The sequence below is a fragment of the Diaphorina citri genome, unplaced genomic scaffold (genome assembly GCF_000475195.1).
Source record: "Diaphorina citri unplaced genomic scaffold, Diaci psyllid genome assembly version 1.1 scaffold129, whole genome shotgun sequence".
Lineage (NCBI taxonomy): Eukaryota > Metazoa > Arthropoda > Insecta > Hemiptera > Psyllidae > Diaphorina > Diaphorina citri.
The window spans coordinates 271,792-291,339 of NW_007377566.1; the positions used below are offsets into that span (position 1 = coordinate 271,792).

The 19,548-nt window shown below is 36.6% G+C and overlaps 2 protein-coding genes across 3 annotated transcripts in view; one reads left to right on the forward strand and one right to left on the reverse strand.

The window, feature by feature from the left end:
• Nucleotides 1-3,637, forward strand: part of LOC103524969 (neuropeptide SIFamide receptor-like) — a 53,033-nt gene extending 49,396 nt beyond the window's left edge. The window contains exon 2 of the mRNA XM_026820217.1: nucleotides 3,339-3,637. Coding sequence (XP_026676018.1) covers nucleotides 3,339-3,442 — 104 coding nt within the window. The 3' untranslated portion in view covers nucleotides 3,443-3,637. The remainder of the gene's footprint in view (nucleotides 1-3,338) is intronic.
• Nucleotides 3,638-6,883: 3,246 nt separating this feature from the next.
• The window catches only part of LOC103524954, a 19,129-nt gene continuing 6,464 nt past the window's right edge, over nucleotides 6,884-19,548 (reverse strand). The window contains exons 1-2 of one of the 2 annotated variants that reach the window (XM_008489996.3): nucleotides 18,847-19,159; nucleotides 6,884-7,340 (exon numbers count right to left, since the gene is read on the reverse strand). In XM_008489996.3, the coding sequence (XP_008488218.1) occupies nucleotides 7,101-7,340; nucleotides 18,847-18,858 (252 nt within the window). In that variant the 5' untranslated portion in view covers nucleotides 18,859-19,159 and the 3' untranslated portion in view covers nucleotides 6,884-7,100. Of the gene's footprint in view, nucleotides 7,346-18,846; nucleotides 19,160-19,548 lie in introns of those variants that run through there. The other variant, XM_026820218.1, reaches the window with a different exon arrangement.

The following is a 19,548-nucleotide window of genomic DNA, read 5'->3' on the forward strand; positions in this document are numbered from 1 at the left end:
AAGAGAGAGAGAGAGAGAGAGAGAGAGAGAGAGCATAAAGGAAAGCAAAGAGGTACACCATGAATATAAATATTTAATGAGCAATTATTATTAGAAAAAATACATGAATACCACCTACTCAGGTACGTAACATCACAAAGGAGTGTGGATGAACTCTGTGGAAAGACGAACAGGGAGAGTTTTATAAGCTCATTCCATCACCTATGAAAATACCCAACACACGTCATCCCATGAAATTTTTTAAACAAAAATAATAAATAACCCCCGGGCCATATTTTGCCCGGGCTCCCCTCTCGTGGAAGGTATGCCCAAACCGTCCCTACATAGAGAGAGTTAACCTTGCTATTGATTATATGGGGCAGGGGGAGAATGCGAGGGAGGGAAAAAAAGGTATCATTGTTAGAACGTACCCTACCTGGAAGGAAAGAGGAATGTCAGATTGAGGAAAAAAAAAGTCGAGGTGGCAGGGGAAATGAGAGGGATGAAAGGGGATATAGAAGGAGATTGAAAGGGGAAAGACAGGGGAATTTTTACTTACCTACCTTTACATTCACCTTACTTTCGTGCGCGCTCTTTATTCCCTCCCGTTTTTCCACCTGCCATAACATATTTTTGTAATACACTGTGAAAGCGCCACGCTTTTCAGAAAACTTCGTGTTTATTTTATATTTTTTTCTCTCGTTCAGGTATTCCTTAATGATGATTATTTATTTTTTGATGAGTACGTATTTATATGCACTTGATTTTTTCATTTCCAATTTTATAATATTTATCATTTATCGAAACACGAGTACTACCTACGTACCTACTCTACAATAAAGTATTATTACCTACTATTATTATTTTTGGTCTGATATTTCTTCCACATATTTGAATCGAACTCACTACTTTATGAATGGCGGGCTATAGCACTACCGGAAACTAATATCAAAGTTATTTTTCTCTATGTATGTACAGTATGTAGTAATTGTGTTATATTGGATTTTATTGGGTGGATGTGAAGTAACGATAGCATCCACACCACATGCATCCAGTTAACATATTTGAAGAAATTACAAAACCGCCATGTTGAATATTATTGGCAGCCATCTTGGATTCTAGATATGCCATGCAAGTGGTGGTCATGGAAATTATTGTCTATGGATGACTATGGAAATTATTGCAATGTGAAAGCACTTGTGTATCAAAATTCATCCGCAATCCAGTTACATCTATGGAATAAAATAGGTTTCCAATAGAAAAGATTGGTTTTTCAGTGGAAAAGATTAGCTTTTCAATGGAATTCTATACTCAGAACAGAGTTCTGGCAATCTGTACCGATATCTCTTTGTTAAGACAAACATTAAGAATAAGATGTCAGTTCAGGGGTTTGTAGGTCTGATCGGAAAATTTAACCCTCTTGATAAATACGGTCAAGTGATTAGGCATTTCCACTAAAAATATTTTCTTAAGCGTGCAACATTGATTTTGATCCAAAAAGTGAATTCATTGAAAAGATTTGTACATAGATAACACAAAATACACCGTAGCTGCTTCATATTTCAATGAAACGTCTTTCTTTTTAAAGCCCACGTCTTGTGTACAAAAAATCCTAGGAAAAAATGTAAACAAGGAGACTGATTTCGGGCGGATTTTTCAAGCATTGTTTGCTTTGCTGATGTTGACACACCCATGGGTTAACGAAATGGGATCTTAATATCCTAATAATAGAATAGCCCGCAGCAGGCAGGGATAAAGTTACCTTCTTGTGTAAACAAAACCAATCTTATATTTTCATTAACTTTGAAAATAACCCGCCATCTCCTCTTTCCTCCGTCATTTTGGCAAGAATGTTCTGAGAAAAGAGAGAACTGCGAGCACTTTGTGAGAGTTGTTGAGAGTCAAAATTCGAGACCCCATTTCGGTCCCTGGAGTCCAAGGTAGTCTGTAACTTTTTTCATCGAGTTTTTAGTTTGTTTTTGCTGTTAACCTTTGAATTTTTTTAGGCGGTAAGGTAGTTAGGTAACTAGTCTGCTTGTGTACCTCTAATGATTTCTTGGGTTTCCTCATGTTGAGCCTTTTTGAATGAAAACCCACGGCAAAAAAACATTCGCATTCACAAACAGGTTTTTTAATTATCTTTTTTTCCATAAAGTAGGTTTCTTTCTTTCTCTTTTCTTCTGCTTCTCCGTTATTTCAGCATTTATTTTCTCTCCCTTCCACCTCTGTTTCTCTCATTCTTGCTTTTTTCAATCTTCCTACGCAGATTTTTTTTCCTTTGAAATAATAATGACTGTTTTTTTAACCTCACCACATTATTCTGCATTTGTGTTTAACCCTTTATGGAGGTAATAAGAGCATAATTTATTCTAAGTACCAACCTACTGTTCCCAGAAGGTACCTATCTAGTTATAGCTGTAGTTACATATATGGGTAATAACAACGTGGGATGTAAGATGTAAGTACCTTGTATACATACGTACATACTAGACTAGATGATGATAATAATATTGATAATAATAAAACCGAAGAAATTCTAAATGTAATACTTTTGGGTGGAAAAAAAATATAAATTAATCAGCGGAGATGCCGATTTCTAAACTGACAAAACCCACCCTTATTGACCGAACGATAGTGAGGTCTATGTTTTAACCTTTTAACTCGACCATTTTGCATTTGGTTTAGATGTTTGTTTGTTTATTTGTTTGTCTGTTCCGTTATAACTCCCGATTGCCTTTTCTGATTTCGATGAAATTTGGTACACATCTTCATTGAATCAAGACACGTCGATCCCCAAAGTTGAACGGGGCCCCCGTTACGATCTTTTAAAACATTACGACCGCCCAATACAGTTGCCACACATATCAATACAATCATATTCATATGCGTGGGAATAAATCTAGTGTTCTGTTTCAAAGGTTCAAAATCAACCAAAGGTAAATCTTTTGTTTCGTTTAAAAGGTTCAAAATCGACCATTCTTTAATTTTATTCTTTAGAGTAATTGACAGGTTTTGTAATAGTGTCACCTCTTTTTTTTTTTTTAGATATACTTAGGTACCTACATAAGACGAGTAGATAGTTTTATTTCTGTTTTGATAAACATGTGTATTACGTAGGATTACCCATTTAGGCAAAGTCTCAGCTTAGGCAAAATAATCTGAGTGAGGTCTACAGTTCACAGAACCACTAGTTATTCTTATTAACTTCCCGCCTCCCCTGTTGCACTGTTAATGTTTCCAACTTGGTTATCTGTTTCAGCGTGGATCATGGGCCTCTACATGTGCAAGATTGTATTCTTATTAGCTTCCCGCCTCCCCTGTTGCACTGTTAATGTTTCCAACTTGGTTATCTGTTTCAGCGTGGATCATGGGCCTCTACATGTGCAAGATTGTCCCCTATGTACAGGGTGTTTCAGTTGCGGCCTCCGTATATAGTTTGGTCGCTGTCTCCGTTGACAGGTAAGACGAAAAGACACCTTATTTGAAACTTTTGTACTATCCCTTGTTGTTAATCCTTAAAGAATCAATTTGATTCTCATTCATATGTGGCGTCAGCATGATTGCTGGTGGCCAATTGCACCTCGGTATGATGTTCTGTTTGTTCCCCAAACGTCCTTCCCAACTATTCTACAAGGTCATTGTCGGCCTTCCTAGTCCTCGTCCTAAAAAATTTGAAGGTCATAGAACTTCACAGATTCATACATACACGTAAACCTTTCGAAGTTCATCGTTTAGTGTTTAAACTTAAACGTCGAATGAGAAAATACTGATAGAACGCGGATTCCAACTCCGAGACTGAGAGTTCGATTCCTTTGACCATCCTTAAAGGACTGACAAGAGGAAAGGGTTCAGAAAAATATTTGAAAATTATTCAGAGCTTTCCAAAAAGAAGAAAGAGTAAGAAGGAAAGGACGAGGAAGAAGAAGAAGGGCGAGGAGGAGAAGAAAGAGGAGGGGGAAAAATGGTTAGGCAGTGATAAAAAATGTACCGCTAGTTGTTTAATAGAAAATATCACAGCATGAGACTTGTGCTGCACGAGAATAAAATGCTGACGCTTCATGTGCTGAATGCAGAAGCAGCACTGAATTGCTGATCGTGTACTAGGGCTGTACGGAATTTATTCTATTACTACTGTACGGAATTTATTCTAATACTAATTCCTCTGACCATCCTTAAAGGACTGACAAGAGGAAAGGGTTCAGAAAAATATTTGAAAATTATTCACAGCTTTCCAAAAAGAAGAAGGAGCAAGAAGGAAAGGACGAGGAAGAAGAAGAAGGGCGAGAAGGAGGAGGAGAAAGAGGAGGGAAAAAAATGGTTAGGCAGTGATAAAAAATGTACCGCTAGTTGTTTAATAGAAAATATCACAGCATGAGACTTGTGCTGCACGAGAATAAAATGCTGACGCTTCATGTGCTGAATGCAGAAGCAGCACTGAATTGCTGATCGTGTACTAGGGCTGTACGGAATTTATTCTATTACTACTGTACGGAATTTATTCTAATACTAAGCAATCTCCGTGGCCGAGTGTGTATCACACTAGGCTTGCACGCAGGAGGTCCGGGTTCGATTCCCGGCGGGGCCGAGGTTTTTTTCGGCTCTGTGCTTGGAGTTCGGGGTGCACTCAGCCTCGTAAGGACATTTGAGTAGTTACTTTAATCGAGTAGCGACCAGTGGCGGCATTACAAGTCGAAGAGACGAACGATAATAAATAATATGATGATGGAGTAAATGAAAGACTTGTAATACTGTGATACCCACAAAGTTGTGAAAAGCTCTCTGCTTTAGCACAAAGATTCATGATTTGATTTGATTTTTTTTATTCTAATACTACTGTACGGAATTTATCCTATTACGTACTACTATACGGAATTTATTCTATTACTACTGTACGGAATTTATTCTGTTACTACTGTATTAGTACCCGTACTAGGGTACTGTACGAAATGTAATGTATCAGTAGATCAGGTTGTGCGGAATTATTGATAGGAATTCATTCTATTCAAGCTGAAACTATATTACTAGGTTTACCTGACATCGACAGTGGGTACTGAGGGGCTGAATCACCTTTGTTAGAACTCCATTTCCAGATTTCCATCAGCCCTACTTCCTAGTATGGAAATGAGAAAAACAAAAATGCGCAATATTGTCAGCGATTAAAAGTTTCTACATAGATATTCGAGTACACCAACGGACCTAAAATTGAGTAGGTAAATGTTCATTTCTTCATAAAAAAAACAATAAAGTTTAAGCTTTTTGATTTGAAAAGTTGGATTAAAAAACGTCAGTTCATTTCATGGAATAGGAAGGAATTAACTTGAACTTTTTTTCTCCCTCCACTCTCTCATCCTTTTGCCCAGTGAATTTTTGAGCGAGCGCTCTTCAAATTGGTGAAAATTATAATTATGTATGTAAATTATTATATTATTACGTAGGTATATCTACAAAATGGAGGAGGGAGAGGGACGGAAAATTTCTCTCAAAATTTCCGGGAATTCGGTAATAACGATTCCATGCTTGGAACAATTTTCTGTATTTTCGGGGTAATGGGTAATTGGGAAAATTTTGTATGAGTTTACGTAGATTCCAGAAATACATTCAAGATACCTAGAGTTATGGGATTTTATAATTTTAACATCAAATATGACCTAGGTCATACCTACCTACATAATTATGTATCTGGTTTCATGCTGATTCAAATTTATATTAGAGGCACAAAACCTCTAGCTATAGCTCTACTATTTGGGATTTTAGATAGAAAACTGTTTAAAGAAATAAACACACAGCTATTTTTAGTGTAATAAATAGGTTGTATTTACAAATAAATAATTTCACTGACGCCATAACACATTACAAATTTTTGTGGCAAGGGTCCTTGTTCCTGGCCAGAACATTGTCCAGGATATCACTGGGGCCTCTTGCTAGGATACAAGGTGGATTGGAGGGGACAGGAATCATTAAGGCCGAGTTACTACCGTGGATTGTCTCAGGATTTAAAACATTACGACCGCCCAATATAGTTGCCACACATATCAATACAATCATATTCATATGCGTGGGAATAAATCTATTGTTTTGTTTCAAAGGTTCAAAATCAACCAAGGGTAAATCTTTTGTTTCGTTTAAAAGGTTCAAAATCAACCATCCTTTAATTTTATTTATAAGAGTAATTGACAGGTTTTGTAATAGTGTCACCTCTTTTTTTAGATATACTTACGTACCTACATAGGACGAGTAGATAGTTTTATTTCTGTTTTGATAAACATGTGTATTACGTAGGATTACCCATTTAGGCAAAGTCTCAGCTTAGGCAAAATTAACTTGAACTTTTTTTCTCCCTCCACTCTCTCATCCTTTTGCCCAGTGAATTTTTGAGCGAGCGCTCTTCAAATTGGTGAAAATTATAATTATGTATGTAAATTATTATATTATTACGTAGGTATATCTACAAAATGGAGGAGGGAGAGGGACGGAAAATTTCTCTCAAAATTTCCGGGAATTCGGTAATAACGATTCCATGCTTGGAACAATTTTCTGTATTTTCGGGGTAATGGGTAATTGGGAAAATTTTGTATGAGTTTACGTAGATTCCAGAAATACATTCAAGATACCTAGAGTTATGGGATTTTATAATTTTAACATCAAATATGACCTAGGTCATACCTACCTACATAATTATGTATCTGGTTTCATGCTGATTCAAATTTATATTAGAGGCACAAAACCTCTAGCTATAGCTCTACTATTTGGGATTTTAGATAGAAAACTGTTTAAAGAAATAAACACACAACTATTTTTAGTGTAATAAATAGGTTGTATTTACAAATAAATAATTTTACTCACGCCATAACAAATTACAAATTTTTGTGGCAAGGGTCCTTGTTCCTGGCCAGAACATTGTCCAGGATAACACTGGGGCCTCTTGCTAGGATACAAGGTGGATTGGAGGGGACAGGAATCATTAAGGCCGAGTTACCACCGTGGATTGTCTCAGGATTGAGTTCAATCCGAGGTTGACCTGGGTATAGGGAAATGTTCGTTTCATCTCAATCCCAAGTTGATGAAACCCAGCATAAGTGATTTAGAAGAGACAGGATCATCAAGTGGATTGGGACAGGAGCCTAGTGGTAATAAACGGGATGGGCCGCAACAACAGGCACGGAATGGACAACGGGCTTCACCACAACAGGGGCGGGGTGGTACACGGGTACAACATATGGAGCGGGGACAACCACGGAGGTTTTGACCTTGGCAGCGGGGTATGCAGGCACGACAGGGTGGACGGACACTACAGGGGCGTAGGGTTTGGGTTCAGGGGCGGGGGCAGCCAGTGCGACGGCGATGAGGGCAACGAAAGCGATCTGGGGGCAGAAAACAGTGGGGATTTGGTTAAGATATGATCAATAGAGTTTCATTTTAGACCGACAAAATAAAGACGTTTTTCCGTATTTATGATTTATGGACACTAAATTATTGAATCTCTTTATAAAACAGGTAAATAAGTACCTACATACTTAACTGAGATAGATTTGTTGTTATCATATTTTTAAATTAATTTACAGCAGCTGGAGATTCAAAGATGACACATAATACGAGTATTTCTATTACCATGTAGCTATAAAATCCCAACACATTTTACTTCAAAAATAGGCATGAGCTTCGTGCCGCTTTTTTGAAACACAAAAATCCAATCATTCAATTTCAAACTGGACGTTTCGTCATTTTGGGCACAGCGGAATAGAGCATAAAAAATCAATTGGCAAAAAACAATCTGAATTCAATAAGCTGCAAGCATAAATCTCAGCACAATAACTGTGAATAACAATAAAAGTGTAACAGTAAAACTAACAATATGAACGGGGACATGCAGACATTTGACACATTTAAAAGGCCTATTATCCTGACAGTAATAATGTATAGATTGTACTCCAGGGGGGAGACGGAGGAGGGGGTGCATCGGTGGGTGTGCGCTGTGGATCGATAGAAAGAAGTGCAATGCCCTGTCTGAATAACACAGCCTACACTGCATCATATACTATCAGCCTAACCCCCCTCAACCCTAGCTTGGCTCTATCCCCATAGTAAGTACTATGTAGACGGGGTGTGTTAGGCCAGGCCAGGTTTGGGAAGGGGTCAAAATGCATTTTTGGAATTTTTCTCAGAGGAACCAAGTTTGTCATAAATAGATTTTAGTGTTACAAAGGAAATAAAGTATCCTTACAACAAAATGAATATTAAAATGAGAAAGACAATTTAAGTTTCAAATTTCAACAAAGAAAATTAGGTGGTCTCAGATTCCCATTCTTAGAAAATGAATACTATGTTTGAATCAAGAAAAAAAACATTACCTATGTTTGAAATGTTAGGTAGATACCAACGTATACGACGGTTAACAATTCAAAAATCGAATTATTTCTTAAACTTTAATCTTTGTTATCTTTCAATCGTGATAGTCTAGTCTGTCTTCTTAATGCAACCTCAAAGTCATTTCCCCATTTAAGTGAGATAGATTTGTTGTTATCTTATTTTTAAATTAATTTACAGCAGCTGGAGATTCAAAGATGACACACAATACGAGTATTTCTATTACCATGTAGCTTTAAAATCCCAACACATTTTACTTCAAAAATAGGCATGAGCTTCGTGCCGCTTTTTTGAAACACAAAAATCCAATCATTCAATTTCAAACTGGACGTTTCGTCATTTTGGGCACAGCGGAATAGAGCATAAAAAATCAATTGGCAAAAAACAATCTGAATTCAATAAGCTGCAAGCATAAATCTCAGCACAATAACTGTGAATAACAATAAAAGTGTAACAGTAAAACTAACAATATGAACGGGGACATGCAGACATTTGACACATTTAAAAGGCCTATTATCCTGACAGTAATAATGTATAGATTGTACTCCAGGGGGGAGACGGAGGAGGGGGTGCATCGGTGGGTGTGCGCTGTGGATCGATAGAAAGAAGTGCAATGCCCTGTCTGAATAACACAGCCTACACTGCATCATATACTATCAGCCTAACCCCCCTCAACCCTAGCTTGGCTCTATCCCCATAGTAAGTACTATGTAGACGGGGTGTGTTAGGCCAGGCCAGGTTTGGGAAGGGGTCAAAATGCATTTTTGGAATTTTTCTCAGAGGAACTAAGTTTGTCATGAATAGATTTTAGTGTTACAAAGGAACTAAAGTATCCTTACAACAAAATGAATATTAAAATTAGAAAGAGAATTTAAGATTCAAATTTCAACAAAGAAAATTAGGTGGGCTCAGATTCCCATTCTTAGAAAATGAATACTATGTTTGAATCAAGAAAAAAAAAAACATTACCTATGTTTGAAATGTTAGGTAGATACCAACGTATACGACGGTTAACAATTCAAAAATCGAAGTAAGTGGGTATCTCCTAATTATTTCTTAAACTTTAATCTTTGTTATCTTTCAATCGTGATAGTCTAGTCTGTCTTCTAAATACAACCTCAAAGTCATTTCCCCAAACATGACCCAACATTGAATAACTATGACGTCAATTCTACAATGACACAACTTTTTTTCAATCTAATATCCTTCAGGGCTTTAGGGTACTTGAAATATTTTTAATGCGGACCAGCGGGGTGGTGGTACATTCAGAAGACACTTTTGGAGATAGGGGAATTCCCCGCTTTTTTCCCCTCGCCTCGAAAGAAAACGAAAATTTCTCGGAAAATTAGCGTTTTCTAGATATTCAGGGTTGAAATTTGTGGTTTCAGATGAGAGAGAGAGAGGGGGGGGGGTCGAAAATCTTCCAAAGAGAATTCATTAATATCAGAACGGAGTAGCCTGGTTAGAATTCGGATTAAAGACATTGAATTAGGAAACCCCTTGTTTGGTTTTCAAAGTTTAACGTTTTCCGACGAATTAAAGGGAAATTAGAGAAGGGTGATTAGTGTGATGTGCTCATTGGGACTAGGCATTTGGGACGGATGGGTCCTAAAGATAAAGCCCATGACAGTTTCTACTGTTTTTATGTTGACAGGTTCCTTGTTCAATTTGTTCATTGCTTTATTTAAATACACAGTGAGGTGGTCTAAGTTTTCATATTATTCATGGAAATAACAATTGGTTACTTCTAATGGTCCCTCATTTGATGTAAATGTAAATGCAGTATCTTTGTGTTATTATATCACAACTTTGGTGTTCACTGCAGCATTGTAGGATTTTTCCCAATATCCCAATAATCCTAACATCCAATGTTTACCTACCATGCTGGCACCGGTCGCTATGCGCATTTATATGTCATAGCAGTACAGGCACTATCACGTAGTACAGGGTTTAGTACAGGCACTATCACATAGTACAGGGTTTAGTACAGGCACTATCACATAGTACAGGGTTTAGTACAGGCACTATCACGCCAAAATAGGGGAAACGAACTCCAGAAGAGGGGACATTACGAAAGGAAAATAGATCTCATGGAAGAGAGTTTTAGGTAGATACGAGTTAGGGGAATAAGGGACAAAATGGTACCCCATCCTTATTAACTGGGAACAGCATCATGGGATAAGTATTGAAGGGGGTAAATCCACCGAATACAAAATTGATGAAATTAGAAAAGACGAAAGGGAGTGAATGAAATAAACAGGAAAGAAATAAAGACCGAGGAATAACTATTTGGAGGGAGAGAGAGAACGTATGTAAGAGTTTGAGGTAAGAAGATTTTCTGGGAATTTAGACTGCAGGGTAAAACACGTGTACTAGCAGAGCTCAGAATAATTTTGACCTCTTTTCTCTCTCTCTCAACATTCTTCTCTCTCACACACCCATCTTCATCTCTCTCATAATTTCTCACATTACATCAACTGATGCTTAATAAACAGCTGAGTTTTCTGCAGAGAGAGAGAGAGAGAGAGAGAGAGAGAGAGAGAGAGAGAGAGAGAGAGAGAGAGAGGAAAAGGATACGCACAAAGTTGTGAAAAAGCTCTCTGCTTTACCACAAAGATTCATGATTTGATTTGATTTTTTTATTCTAATACTACTCTACGGAATTTATCCTATTATGTACTACTATACGGAATTTATTCTATTACTACTGTACGGAATTTATTCTGTTACTACTGTATTAGTACCCGTACTAGGGCACTGTACGAAATGTAATGTACCAGTAGATCAGGTTGTGCGGAATTATTGATAGGAATTTATTCTATTCAAGCTGAAACTATTACTAGGTTTACCTGACATCGACAGTGGGTACTGAGGGGCTGAATCACCTTTGTTAGAACCCCATTTCCAGATTTCCATGGAAATGAGAAAAACAAAAATGCGCAATATTGTCAGCGATTAAAAGTTCCTACATAGATATTCGAGTACACCGACGGACCTAAAATTGAGTAGGTAGATACCTAAATGTTCATTTCTTCATAAAAAAAACAATAAAGTTTAAGCTTTTTGATTTGAAAAGTTGGATTAAAAAATCTGGTGTGAACATCACACGACTTTCTATTACATTTGCGGAATACGTATTTGAAAAAAAAAATTCTAAGTCCCGAGTTTGGGTCCCTCATTTGATATTTACATATAAAGTACCACAAAACTATTTATTTTTTCGCCACCAAACGTAGACCCATCAGCCATTAAATCGGTCCTAGCCATATTGTTGTGTCTTGCATAATGCATTTTACATTTCTTCTTCCGTCGCCATGCATTTTTAATATTGTATTGGCATGGTAGTAGCTGGTTCCCTATATCTGACGTATTACTACGCCATTCTAGACTAGAGGTCTTTAAACTTCAGCCGGGTCGTGTATCTAAAAGTGACGTTTTGGGTCAATGGTTTTTTTTTCCAAGCTTATTTGTGTAGATTTATATCTGAACATTTTCAGTCCTCAGGAGCAGGCCGAGGAGTTTGTAAGGAATTTGTTGTGTAGTTTGTAAGCAAAATGGCCGCTATTCCTGGAGAGGAGTGGGGATAAATATCAATTTATCCATCCTTTTAACCCGTTTTAATAGTCCAAAAATGAGATCCACTGGGGTAATGTCCCCTGTCGTTTCCTCGGGCAGAGTAACTGGCAGCCCATCTCTTCAGAATCTATTAAAAATTCAATCCTTTCAAAATGACCCTCTGGGGCTATCAGAAGTCAAATTAATTTTGGAAATGAACGGTGTCTATATTTATTAGGAAAGGTCAAAATTTATTCTAAGTACAAACCTACTGTTCCCAGTAGGTACCTATCTAGTTATAGCTGTAGTTACATATGGGTAATAATAACGTGGGATGTAAGTACCTTGTATACGTACATACTAGACTAGATGATGATGATGATAATATTGATAATAATAAAACCGAAGAAATTCTAAATGTAATACTTTTAAGTGGAAGAAAAATAAATTAATTAGTGGAGATGCCGATTTCTAAACTAACAAAACCCACCCTTATTGACCGAACGATAGTGAGGTCTATGTTGTAACTCGACCATTTTGCATTTGGTTTAGATGTTTGTTTATTTGTTTGTCTGTTCCGCTATAACTCCCGATTGCCTTTTCTGATTTCCATGAAATTTGGTACACATCTTCATTGAATCAAGACACGTCGATCCCCAAAGTTGAACGGGGCCCCCGTTACGATATTCTAAAACATTATTTCCTGGAGAGGAGTGGGGATAAATATCAATTTATCCATCCTTTTAACCCGCTTTAATTGTCCAAAAATGAGATCCACTGGGGTAATGTCCGCTGTCGTTTCCTCGGGCATAGTAACTGGCAGCCGATCTCTTCAGAATCTATTAAAAATTTAATCCTTTCAAAATGACCCTCTGGGGCTATCAGAAGTCAAATTAATTTTGGAAATGAACGGTGTCTATATTTATTAGGAAAGGTCAAAATTCCCGGAATATTTCTAAAAGGGTTGAGGCGATTTCTGTCTACTTCGCTACTTTGTACGGGTGTCAGAAACTAGAGCTAGAAAAATACTATCCGGATCTGAGCTTCTGACAGAAACCCTCGATAGTACTCATTGACTTTTAGATGTGGAGAGTAGACTAGTTTGGTAGGTACAACCGGGATATCAGAACTATGACCGCGGCTCTGGTGATAGCACTTGTCAAAACAAAGGACATGGCCACTCAAGACGTTAAAGTAATACGGCATACTTGCCGTCTTTAGCAGAGAGTATTTCATTCTCAAGACATGTTTTATATTTTTTTCTCCTCTCAACATATATTCCCCAGATAGTTGTAAGATCTCATTTAGTATGCTATCTGCTCTCGCCCCGTATGTTGTATGTCAATAGCTCGAGTGTCATACATACATATATTCCCCAGATAGTTGTAAGATCTCATTTAGTATGCTATCTGCTCTCGCCCCGTATGTTGTATGTCAATAGCTCGAGTGTCAGAGAACTCAGCTTGCCTGGGTAATTTTTCATGCGAATATAATGCTGCTTATGCTCACATGGAGAGCATTCAAGTCATAGGTGTACCTGTACACGAGTTTGAGCATTTCTTGTTCAAGACACTTGTAAATTTACTGCCTGACTAGCAAATAGATTGAGTCAGGAACATCCAAAACCTTGAGGTATGCGTGAATATAAGGACACTATGTAAGTTCTCAACATGAAAATATATACGAGTACATTATATTCATGTACTTTGAGCGTAAAAAAACGTTTTTTGTAAGCATATAAAATTCAGCGCTGAAGAAAAACGACTTTAATATGGGGAAAATCCAATACTGGTGTATCGGAGAACACAATCTTTGTTTTTCCTTTTCGCAAAGGTAATAAATTTCCCTCGAAATAGGATGAAGAGGAACTCTCCCTCTTGGACGAAAGTTTGGGGTTTGGTTTAAACTTTATAGCAGAGGAAAGACGAATGAGATTTGGTGTGAGGTAGGTTATAAGGTGTGAAACCCCATTGGAATGGTGACTTGTTAAGTCCCTCAGATTTACGAACTGTCACACTCGGAAAACAAGAAATAGGTGGTGGGAATTGATTTTTCTGTAAAATAAATACAGGTGCTTTTGAGCATTCTTTACAGGTACCTACTTATTAGATAGGTATATGTGTACAGTGTACACTATTGAAATTTTGATTTTTAGCTTTGACTGAAGTAGATGAACACCTGAGAGGTAAATTTTGACTTCTGGGCAAAAATATCTCGAAACCAAAGTCAAAAAGGAAGTGTGAGGAATTGACTAGGACTTAAAACCCTCTTATGGAACACCAAACTTCTCACCCTCTTTATGGGACAGCAAAATTCTCAGTCCGTCACCCCCTTGCTGTCGTTGCTATAACGAGACGAAACCTCGTATATCGTCCCTTAGGAGCGAAGAAGGTGACGAAACTATTTGTTCTGATTTGTAGAAGTTTAATTAAAAATGACAAAGTTAAGACGTTTGATGCTGCGACATAAATGAGACACTGTGAGACACTTTGACACGTCACATAAAACATCCTGTGACCAGTGGCGACTCTGGGAATAAGTGTCCCAGCCCAGTGGTGGATACAAAGGGCTCCCTTGGACCTTTTGTTGTCCGAAGCGAGAGGTCTAAATTTAAAAATTGACCGTATTTGGATTTGACCTTTGAACAGGGCTGTATTTAGGTGGGGGGGTGAGGGCCCCCTATTTTTGTATTCGGCCCTGCCTTTGAACCACTGTGATCAAAATTTTCAATTCGACCTTTTATACCAAAAAAAGTGAGAAATGTAGATTTTAGATTCGATTGCATTCTGTCACGCGCTCGAATGATTAGTCCGATTTTGTTGAAATTTAGGTACAAATATAGGGCAGAATTAGTCTGTAGGTCCCACTCAGGTATCAGAGGTCAATTTTGTGTCAAAGAGTTCAAGTGGTGTAGTGGTTTGGACATGAGACATTGGAGTGGTTGGGACAGTGGACTTTGGATCTGCAGAATATTAAACCAAAATGTTAATGACTAAGATTTTAGAGGAGTATGATGAAGATGACTATATATATATTTTTTTTTTTTTTTTCACCCAGGTACTTTTTTTAATCACGAAAAAAGCAGAGATAAGAGTGGCGAGTGTAAAAACTGATAGAAAAGAATAATGGGAGGGAGAGGGAGAGAGAGAGCTTGAGATACTTTAATCTAGGTATTGCATTATTATTTAAAAAAGAAAAAAATGTCGCACTGGTTTATTAAGGACAATGTGGAGAGAGAGAGAGAGAGAGAGAGAGAGAGAGAGAGAGAGAGAGAGAGAGAGAGAGAGAAGAGAGAGAGAGAGAGAGAGAGAGAGAGAGAGAGAGAGAGAGAGAATGTCATACTATACTTTGCATTATTATACTTTTAAAAAACTTCAAAGAGCTTTTGTTATTTCAACAAGCATCCTACTATCTCTCTCCCTCTCATTCTCTCTCTCTCTCTCTCCTGATGGTGTAATCATTGTATGACACTATGATTAATATTTTGTAGCAAAGGTAAAAAAAAGAACAAATTACAAAGAGAGAGGGAGGAAGAGAGAGAAAAGAAAGAGATAGGTTGGTATTGTAGTTGGAAAATGAAAAGGATGAAAAGGAAGAGTCAAATGAGAACAGAATATTTCCAATTACCTACCTACTATATGTCATAGATGTTTCCAAGTTTCTATACATAGATGTTTCTATACTATCTACTATACATAATATGTCATAGATGTTATACAAAGTAAGTTAACAGATATGAAAGCGTAGAAAGAAGAGCTGAAAATTTAAGTCCCACTATACATCTTCTTTATACAAGAAGTAGGCAAAGAAAGAGGTCAAACTATGAAAATGAACCCCAAAAATATGGAGATAAAATCCACCAAATTCTGAAATTCATACGATAAGTCTCCAGTGACCAATTACACCGAGACTTTTCCCCCGAAAATTTATTGTAGCCTTATAGGTAATTCCAGAGCCAGAACTAGGCCATACTTCTAGCTGAATGATTTCAAATAAATCGTTTGGAGATGAAGAAAAGAAAATAGTTTCACTCAACCAAAATGGGCGGACAATATATTTGATTAAAATGTGAAACAATAAAACTTTACCCGTTTCTGTATTAAAGAGCAGAGGATTGGGTAGCAAAAAATGAAGTTATTGTATTGCGGTTTAAACAATACCCAGGTTTCAATAGAAACAATATTAGCTAAATAGTTATGCTCTAAGCTAAACAATACTCATGCTTCGATTTATACAGTAGGTATGCTCCATTATAAAGAAATATGCGCCTTAAACAATAGGTGAAACCCAAATATAGAAGTAAAAAAAAATCCATGTGTATCTGAACAAAATTCTCAAACTGCTAAATTAACTCTTTGAACACCTGCACTACGTAGTGGGTCGAAAAAAGAGACTTCAAAGAGATGACAGTGACAAAGAGATAATTGAAAGCTAGAAAAGATAGTGACCAATTAGTCTTGATAAAATAGTGGACTAGTCTCAGGGACTAATGCAATTGAGGACGAGTCCAACAGAAATGTCTACAATGTACAATCTAATAGTATTGAGCGGAAAGTTGGAAGTTTCACTACAGCTTTGATAGAATGAAAATCGCATATTTATATAATATACTTTATAATGTTTAATCTAATCCAGGAAACGACTAATTACTAATAAGGAAACCAAGAAAAAGAAGAAAGTAACTTTCTTAAAAATGTCCATAGGTATTCTCAATTCCTAACATAATCACATTTACCAATTTAATTATGGCGTAGAACCCTTCTCCAATCTCCAATTTTAATTACTAGACCCCGCCTCGGCTAGTTGTGAACTATTTGCCCATGTGTTTATGTTTGGGAAAGAAAAACTTTTCATAAAAGAATATTTAAGTTCAACGGGTAAAACAGTGTGACAGTTACGGGGTCATCAATCTATAATCCTATAAATCAAGAGAAAAAGGAAGAGAGAGAAAACAAATTCAGGAAAAAGCAAAGTGGAGGGCGAGAGGAAGAGAAACTATGAAGAAAAGGCGAAGATATAAAATAAAAGCGAGCGAGAAAGAATGGGAGGAAGAGAGAAAATGAAATGTAAGAATCGGAAAATCGACCATTTCTTTTCCACAGAGAAAAATCAAAACATTTAAGATTTAATAAATTTCATTACGAAGGAAAAAGTGGAAATCATTGACGGATAATTTTTTATGTGGATTCGCTGAATGGCGAACATAAAGCATTTTTTTTTTTTTTTTTGCCAATAGTAAGCAGAAACACTCTGTACTGGGTGGTCATAGGAGATTTGTGTTTCTACAAAACATGTCGATTATTGGACAGATAAATCGAGAACAGTTACCTACTGCATCTCAGAGGAACTGTATAACAAAATCCACCAACAAAACTACAATTAATTTGCAACGAAGGGATGTATCGGGGAAAAATTATTTGATATTCCCCAAACAAGGTAAGGAATAGATATCAATTAATTAAGAACCTCAATTCATTTATTAGAGTTAACCAACTTGAGTAGAATAGGTAGTGGTTAGCACGGAGTCCGGATCTGGAAGTTAATGGTTCAAGTCCAAGTCAAGTCAAAAAATTTATCGAGATTCGAGATGTATTAAAGGGAGGACGAGATTTGGACAAGAATTGTAAGTATGCTAAGACAATTGGAATTCCTTTATTGCTAATGGTCCACCCTATATGCCAATTTTACAACTTTGGGCTGTCTGCTGTTATTATTTTTTTATCTCGTTTTTTATTTCATTAATCTTCTGGGTGCTTTTATGACACTTTTGCTGTCATAGTCATAAAATAATGGGAAATAATATAGATGTCGGTTTCCCCTACCCTCCCCGCATTGGAAATGAAATTTTCGACTAACTGATTTAATTTTTTCCACGAGTAATTATTAGGTACTTTGTTATCGTATCAACTGTCCATAAGAAATAATAGTGAGCTATAGATGTCCATTACTAAAGTACGTAGGTAGTAGGTACATACGTAAATCCATTAGATGAAAGAAGTGAGTTATCACTGTAATCAGTATCTAACACTCACTTTGAGACAAAACCTCTCATTTTGATGCGAAATCCCTCAGTCTGAGATAAAATCACCCCCTCTGAGACAAGAGCACCCGTGGATTTATTACCTCATAACATCAACCCTGGTTTTGTTTGTCCTACATTAGATTTCCTGCGAATGGGAATTCCATTCTCTTTTCCTCTCGACTTTATTTTTATTTTAAACTTAGACACGTTATTCTAGATCCAAACAAAGATTTTCAAGACTAAGAAGCTGCCAAGACTGTGTACAATGCTACAATGTCGGAAAATATAGATCAAGTTCAGATATCTTTGCAAAACATTGTTTTACATTTTTTTCCTCAACTGACATGAGATAGAGAAGAATAATTAGTGCAGTTTGTATGACGTTTGCTGTCTATTTGTATATCTAGTAAGATAAACTGCTCATATTTAATTGTCATGCCGTTACGGGAAAAATATTAACTAAACTTTCCTATCAAAGGAGGTAAATCTAAAAATAGAAGTAATCTTGTTAAGATTTCTGATGTTAAGGTAAGTTTCATTGAAATTTGTTCAGCATAATCAAAGGAGGTAAATCTAAAAATAGAAGTAATCTTGTTAAGATTTCTGATGTTAAGGTAAGTTTCATTGAAATTTGTTCAGCATAATGGACCGTAGGGAGTTGATTAGAAATGTGTATTTTTATAATTTTAGATAGCACTAACTCCTATGGAAAGCAGTCAAACAAGGTACTGACGTTGTTTAGTTCTAAGAAATGCCCTTCCTATGCCATGAGAAAAATTCACTTGGGTATTTTTTTATTTTTATTATTATTATTTTTTTTCTCTCTCTACTCGGTTTCTGCTTTTTCTTTCGTGGAGGAGTTAAATCAAATTAAGGCTTTGAAAAAAAAATTAAAAGACGAATTTACAAAAATCCAAGAGACTTACCAGCTTGTACATGATGATGGTTGAAGAGTTGTAGGGTTTGTTAAAACAATTGTAAAGCACAACTTGGTTGGATTGTTCAGTAGACAATGATAATCGAACCACTCAGAGCACTTGACTTTAAATACCTGAACCAAACTTGACCTTAAGCTTGGAACCAAGTTCAGGTTTCATTGAACTTGAAAACTTTGCTACAGTTTTTTTCTTCGCTCCTTTTTAAGAATCTGCTTGGCTTGTTCGGTCCTCTAGGATTCATTCGGAGATTCGGACTGTTTTTGAGTTCTGGAATAATGGACAGTCAACAATTGGCGATGGACGATTTTTCGCTGATACACCTGGAACACAAAATATACATATTTATTATCTACTATTGAAAACTTGGGAAAAAACTTAAATAGGTTGAACATTTGGCTTGTTCGGTCCTCTAGAATTCATTCGGAGATTCGGACTGTTTTTGAGTTCTGGAATAATGGACAGTCAACAATTGGCTATGGACCATTTTTCGCTGATACACCTGGAACACAAAATATACATATTTATTATCTACTATTGAAAACTTGGGAAAAAACTTAAATAGGTTGAACAAAAATCATCTCTCCAAAGTTAACTTAGCTACATGGTACATGCTACAATGCTACATACACTACTTCTTGTTGTTGTATGTTGTAATGACGTTTTTTTTTTTTTTTTTTTTTAAACCTTTGC